The sequence below is a fragment of the Castanea sativa genome, chromosome 8 (genome assembly GCF_040712315.1).
Source record: "Castanea sativa cultivar Marrone di Chiusa Pesio chromosome 8, ASM4071231v1".
Lineage (NCBI taxonomy): Eukaryota > Viridiplantae > Streptophyta > Magnoliopsida > Fagales > Fagaceae > Castanea > Castanea sativa.
Window position 1 is genome coordinate 38570086 of NC_134020.1, and position 6136 is coordinate 38576221.

General features: G+C 38.2%; 1 protein-coding gene across 1 annotated transcript; it reads right to left on the reverse strand.

Annotated features, from left to right (window-relative positions):
• Nucleotides 1-383: 383 nt before the first annotated feature.
• LOC142607414 (fasciclin-like arabinogalactan protein 17) lies at nt 384-5267 on the reverse strand. The gene is made up of 3 exons (XM_075778903.1): nt 3718-5267; nt 1380-1499; nt 384-788 (listed from the first exon to the last, which is right to left on the reverse strand). The coding sequence occupies exons 1-2, from the start codon at nt 5165-5167 to the stop codon at nt 1426-1428; spliced, it is 1524 nt and encodes a 507-aa protein (XP_075635018.1). The 5' UTR covers nt 5168-5267; the 3' UTR covers nt 384-788; nt 1380-1425.
• Nucleotides 5268-6136: the final 869 nt, after the last annotated feature.

A 6136-nucleotide genomic window follows, 5' to 3' on the forward strand; every position in this document is an offset into this window, starting at 1 on the left:
TTAATCTCTAGGGTTGTTGTAATGTTGTTTAAAGAATCTCCGAGAGTAAGTACATATTAAGAATGCTAACCTCGGTCAAATCAAAATATTATACTAATCAGGAAGTATTAAAATATATATAATCAGCAACATGTCGGCTAGCTGAACTAAAATTATCTCTAGCAAGACTTTAGATTCAGGTAAGGTAACCAAAAATGTTAGGCTGGTTCACAAATCACCATGCCAGCTTTTGCATACTAACTTTTCAATACAATAATGAGCAAGTCTTATGGTATTGATGATGGGTCCAGAACTTATACCATTCCATGTGCGAGGAACTGATTCTGTAAAAAAAAAAAACTAATAGCAAAAAGGAAAGCAGAGAGATACTTTCCATGGATACATTATAACAGAAAGAATTATATTCTTTATTGTATTTCACAATTTTTCCCTGTTTAAATGTTTTATTCAACAGGCAGAAGACAACGTGCAAGATACTCCGCCCATTCCATCTTGATCGATTACACACGGCATAAACCCAGCCTCCTAACAAATTTTTAGATGAAGAACAAAATACACTTATGTACTAAAATAGTAGGTATATATGAAACTAGAGTAACTCTTTTACCTCTTCAGGAACCCAAACCCACAAAAAAAGAAAAGGGAAAAGAGAAAAAGAAAAAAGTGAAAAGTGAAAAAAGGAAAACCACAAACTCAGGTCACCCCTAGTTCCAAACTCAAGGTGAGCTGCCTTCCAATTCCATAACTTTTACATCCTTTGCTTTTCTATGAATCTTGTCTTGTTGCATCTGCATCAATAACATTCATGTTTCGTTTAATTCATATTAATTGAAGTTCTATATAATAATAAATAATGGCTTTCAACAAAATTTATGGTAATCAGTCATTTACTTGGGAGGTTGTTTACTAGCCAACTACCATTTTATGGCCCAACAATTCAAAAATATGAGAGAGAGAGAGAGAGAGAGAGAGAGAGGGTATAAAATGATACATGGTACAAACTTGGTATAATTAATCAGCAAAGAACCACATGTTTAGGTATTAGATACAGACCCACAAAAGGATAATATTCTTTTCCTGTGTGAGAGGTCTTGGGCAACAACCTAGCTAGGGTTTTTTTTATGTATATTTTTATCAACATTTTTTTATGGTTAGCTTTGTGATCAATGTTGAAGAACAAGTAAAGTGACCCTGACAGCATTTTAGATGATTCATACTCACATACCACATAATTCAATTAGAAATACCAGAAACCATCAGTGACAGAATACAGTAAACATGAGGCCAGGAAGATATGCTCTTGAATTAAGTTAATGATATCCAAAAACCCCTTTAGTAACATAGGTTGAATATAAAGGGAATGTGAGAGAAATTAGAACCTTAGTGTTTTTCAGTGATGTCGGCCAAAGGATAGTGGGGAATTTTTCATAGGCAAGTGGTAAATCGAGAATCCTGTCCAACGGCTCCAAGCACCCGGCATGCTACCTCCATCAATTTTCCTGCATTCATCAATTTTTATTTCAGCAGAAATTAATGGGAAAGATGTTGCTGCCTACCCAACTACTCCCAAATTAATAATAAAAATCAACAAGAAAACCAAAGTTAAATGATTAATTTCTTTATGTGATTTCAGCTTCCTAAAGATGAATTTAAAAGAAGATAAAGGAAAAAGTTCCTACTTTTGTGAGCTAGACTTGACAGAATGCTTTTAGGTACAATGAGGTTAGGCACGGGGCATTATCATCAATCATGGTTTTCTGACTCTTTGCTTCAGGGGATGTATTTCATATTTAAACATAAACTATTGCCAACTTTTACAAAATCAACCTAAGGTTAAGTCTTAATACGCAAATTGAAACGTCCATATATTTTGGTACCTAAATATCTAAAAATAGTTCATTATTACATAACTACGCAACAAACCATAGCCAACGAAATGTAATTTTGTATTATAAACACAAAAACACAATAAACCATCACAAGATTTACAATGCGTTCATCAAACTTAAAAATTTAAGCAATCAATCTCCTAACTTTACTCAAAAGTAGTGCCCCCGTGATATTAATTTCCATTGAATTGAAGAAAATTTTCTGTCTAACAGACTTTACCTTCCCTCTCAAATACTCAAGATTCACTCAAAACCCCTAAAAACTCAAAAGGTGAAGTCCCTATGATGTTAACTTTCTTCACTAAAATAAATATTAATATTGACAGGGGGCTATTTGCAAAAGTGAAATTAGAAGGTTGATTGTTCAATTACCCAAAGTTTAGGGAGGTGGTAAATGGCAATAGTGTAGAGTAGTTTTTTTTTTTTTTGGCAATTTACCCTATAAATTTTCCATGTTAAACAAATTAAGGAAATAGAAAAAATATACAATCAGGATTAATTAGAAACTACAAAAGGTCCAGCAGCTAGCTAAAAGAGAAGGTATACATGTTTAATTATCTGGGTCAATACAAAGTCATGCAATACAATAGTCATTGGAAATAAAAGGTAATCAGGAAAGATACCAAAGACAAAACATCATTATCATGACTAACTGGGTTTTGTGCTGTTTTCAATTTTCTAATTCTAAGGCCCCACTTTCTTATTAACTCATCCATTAACCCACCCCAAACCCTTTTTCTTATTAGTACTTCTTTTGGGTTTTTGACAAGGTCAAATTTTCCATTTGATTTGTGATTCAGCATTATCTTACAACAAGGAGTGTAAAATATATTTTAAATAAACACACTAATGACACACCAGAAATTTGAGAAAGAATTTTTACTTTGTACTGAAGAGTGATTTTAAATTTTCAATACCTTCTAAAGAGTTTTTATATTATCAACATTCATAAAGAATGAGAAACAGGTAGAATTTCATTATCAGAATATAAATGAAAGTCTTTTTTTATTATTTTTTTTATATCCAAGTTGATTGGTGATCCTATTTTACAAATTTACTGCCATATCAAGGAATTGTTCGGTCCAATGTTTCCAAAATTTTTAAAATTTCAACCTAATGTAAAAAAATTAAAAAGATAAAATACAGTGAATGAACTATTGCAAAGTGACCATAACAAGCCAGGTTCCGTTTTGGCATGGTTCAAATTTAAAGTCTGCTTAGCAATAGTGAACCTCAAAACTCATGATTAACGTAAAGCAATCCATAATGACATAAAAATAATTCCACATCCAATAACTAACCTAGTCTCTTTCACATCATGCTAAGCACCTCAATCTTTCACATGCTACCAAATTTCCACACTCAGATTCCAAACTCCCAGTCTAAGTCATTTCCTTTCTTCAAAAGCAAACATCACATTATATTAAATACCCCCAATATGCAATTCTTTCTACCCCATACTTTACTCCACAATAGCATCTTGACCCAGTCACAATATCTCACTTTCACTTCACTACAGCTAAACCCCAAAAAGAATAACCAAAAAAAAACTGTCACATTCTATAACACTTCAGTGTGTGTTTCATGATTAGTTTGCTGATTTTAATTATCATCCCCACCTAGCAATACCAAAAATCCGGTCGGCAACTCAAAAATTTACAAACAAGCAACACAGAATGAACTTACATTTCATAAATAGCAATTAAATCACTATCATAAGTGTTAAAAATAATGATCAAACAATTAAATTCACACTAATTTATCACTAAGTCATAACTAATTAATTATCGACCCATAAAACAAAAACAAAAACAAAAAATTCACATACCTCTCCTGGGCTTGGACACAGCCTTGGTGGGCAGTGCGGTTTTCTTGGGCTCCACCTCCTCCGCTGGGAACAAAACACCGTCGATCCCCTGTACCGAGATCCGGCCATCGGTATAAATATCCGGGTCGAACAAATAGGCCGATCCATCACCTTGTCCAAACTTAACAGACCCATCAGCTTCCTGGGCCACCACTTTATGCGGCAAACGCAGCGTATCATACCTTACTTTCCCAAACCTCCTCACCGCATTGTACATACTCTCCTCCGTCTGGTACTCCGGCACCAAATGGTAGTACATTATTTGCTCCGGTGCCCCTGGCTCACTCAACTGCTCCGTCGTCAGCTTAGCCATGGCTTCGTCGTTTGGAGCCAAGACAGTTAAAACGTAGCCCTCCGAAACTAACCGACCCATTTCGGTTGCCAAGGAAGTTAGGTTCACCAAAATATCAGCCATTTCGTTGTACCCACCGTAGTGAAGAAGGGTGTGAATGAAGTCTTTTACTTGGGCTTCGCCGTTGAAGTGGTGGTGGGGTCCGCCGGGTCCCGGTGCCGGTGCCGGAGCTAGAGATGGGCCTGGTGCTAAAGCGTCGTAGATCGGAAGAGCCGGCGGCGAACCGGGATTCGCCGGCGGTGCCGGTTTCTTCAAACGGTGAGTTCTCGGGTCCACTTCCGGGGCTCCTTCGGGTTTAACGGCGGAGATTGAGCGGAGGCTACGGCGTTTGTTGAAGTCTTCTTGTACGGACTGCGGGATGAGCAAGCGTTCGATTCCGTGGATGACTCCGTCGGGTCGGGTCAGGAAATCCGGGTGGGTGAGCTTCGCGCGGTCAACGGTTTTGTCTCCGGTCTTTTCGTGGTGGGTGAGGAAGAGGTGGTCGTGTGAGAGAGTGCGGTGGTGTTGAGTTGACTCGGGGTGAGTTGGCCACTGGTTGGATCCGATCCGAGTTGGGATAATGTGGAACATCAAGAGCTTTTGGAGCGACTTGAGATTACCAGGCTCGAGCAAAAAGCGCTTGAACTCAGGGTCGAGATCGCGTTCCAGAGCTTCATTTCTGGGTGCGAAGATTGTGATGTTGTGCTTGCCGACAGTCTCTTCTAGCGTCTGCAACAGCAAGGCCTTCTCGACCAACTCGGCGAGCTCAGTGTAATGCGAGTCCAGAAGAGCGACGAGGACCGAGTTGGAGTTTATTTGGCCGGAATTATTCGCCGGAGAGGACGATCTGGCGTTGAGATTTTCCGGCAATGCGAGGCATATTCCGACGAAGAAGACGAGAATAGACGACATAAAAACGAGCCTCGAGACGCCATAGACGTGGAAATCCATGGCGGACGAAGAGTGCGGTGGATTCAGAAGAGAGAGAGACAGTAGAGAGAGTTCTTCTGGGTTATTGTGTGTGATATGGTTTATGGGGTTGTGTTCCTGTGTTTTTCTTTTTGTTCGGTCATTTGTCATTGGTGTGTGCTTTATTAGTTTTTACTGTTTCAGAGTTTGTGTGTTATTGTGTTTTTCCTTTTTGGTCAATAAACACACTGGGTTTTGTTTTTTTGGGGGCTTGTTTAGAAGTTGTGGAGGAGTTAAAGTAAAAGTGTGGGGTTTGGTAAGGGAGAGGAGGTGTCGGTTGCAGTGTGAAACAGTGAGGGACTATAACTAGAACTAGTGTAGTAGCGTGTTAAAGAAAAGTAATATTAAATTAAAAAAGAAGTGTGGCACGTGGCAAATATGGAATTAATAGGTCTGGCTGGCTGGGCGTGACGGTAATGGTGGGTTTGGACAGGCTGGTTAAGTAGGGTCCAGGTCCAGGTGTTTGTCCAAAACCAATAAATATCAGCTTGAAGGCTTTGAAGCCTTAAGTCTCGTGAGTCGTGGCTCATGGTGGAAGTGGCTTTGATGGGAGAGTTGAGAGATGAGAGTTTGACTCTTCTGTTCCGGGGTTGACTGCCGGAAGTATTAAGTCCAAATACACGTACTTCTACTTCATATTCCACATGACCAAAATACATGCCCATACGACACGACAGAACCGTCTACGGACAGGAATACAGCTGCAATTTGGAGTACAACACATTTGAAAACAGTACATGGCTATAAATATTTATAGGAGAATGAAAGTGAATTTGGTCTTATGACAAAGTAGCAAAAATTATGGAATAATTTCGTAAATAATTAGCAAAATAGAGTAAAAGTTTAGGCCACAATTTTTGTTACAATTTAGTAAAGTGATGGACGGTAAGTGTGATAAGTGAAGAACCATTTTTCAAAAACTCATCATGTCTTTTTTTTACCATGATAAAATTGAACACAATTCGTGAACACGACACAAAATTAGTAGGTTATGGGTTGAGATTTAACGGCTTTGTATAATATTCAAGTTGACACAACTAACTCGTTTAATTAATGTGTCGTGTTCATGTCCAATTCACA

Excerpts from the sequence above, each read along its gene's own strand:
- LOC142607414 (XM_075778903.1), bottom strand. The coding sequence starts at position 5,167 with ATGACAAATGACCGAACAAAAAGAAAAACACAGGAACACAACCCCATA. Across the intron at positions 1,500-3,717 it reads TGTGTCCAAGCCCAGGAGAG|GAAAATTGATGGAGGTAGCA; the intron begins GTATGTGAATTT and ends TGATGAATGCAG.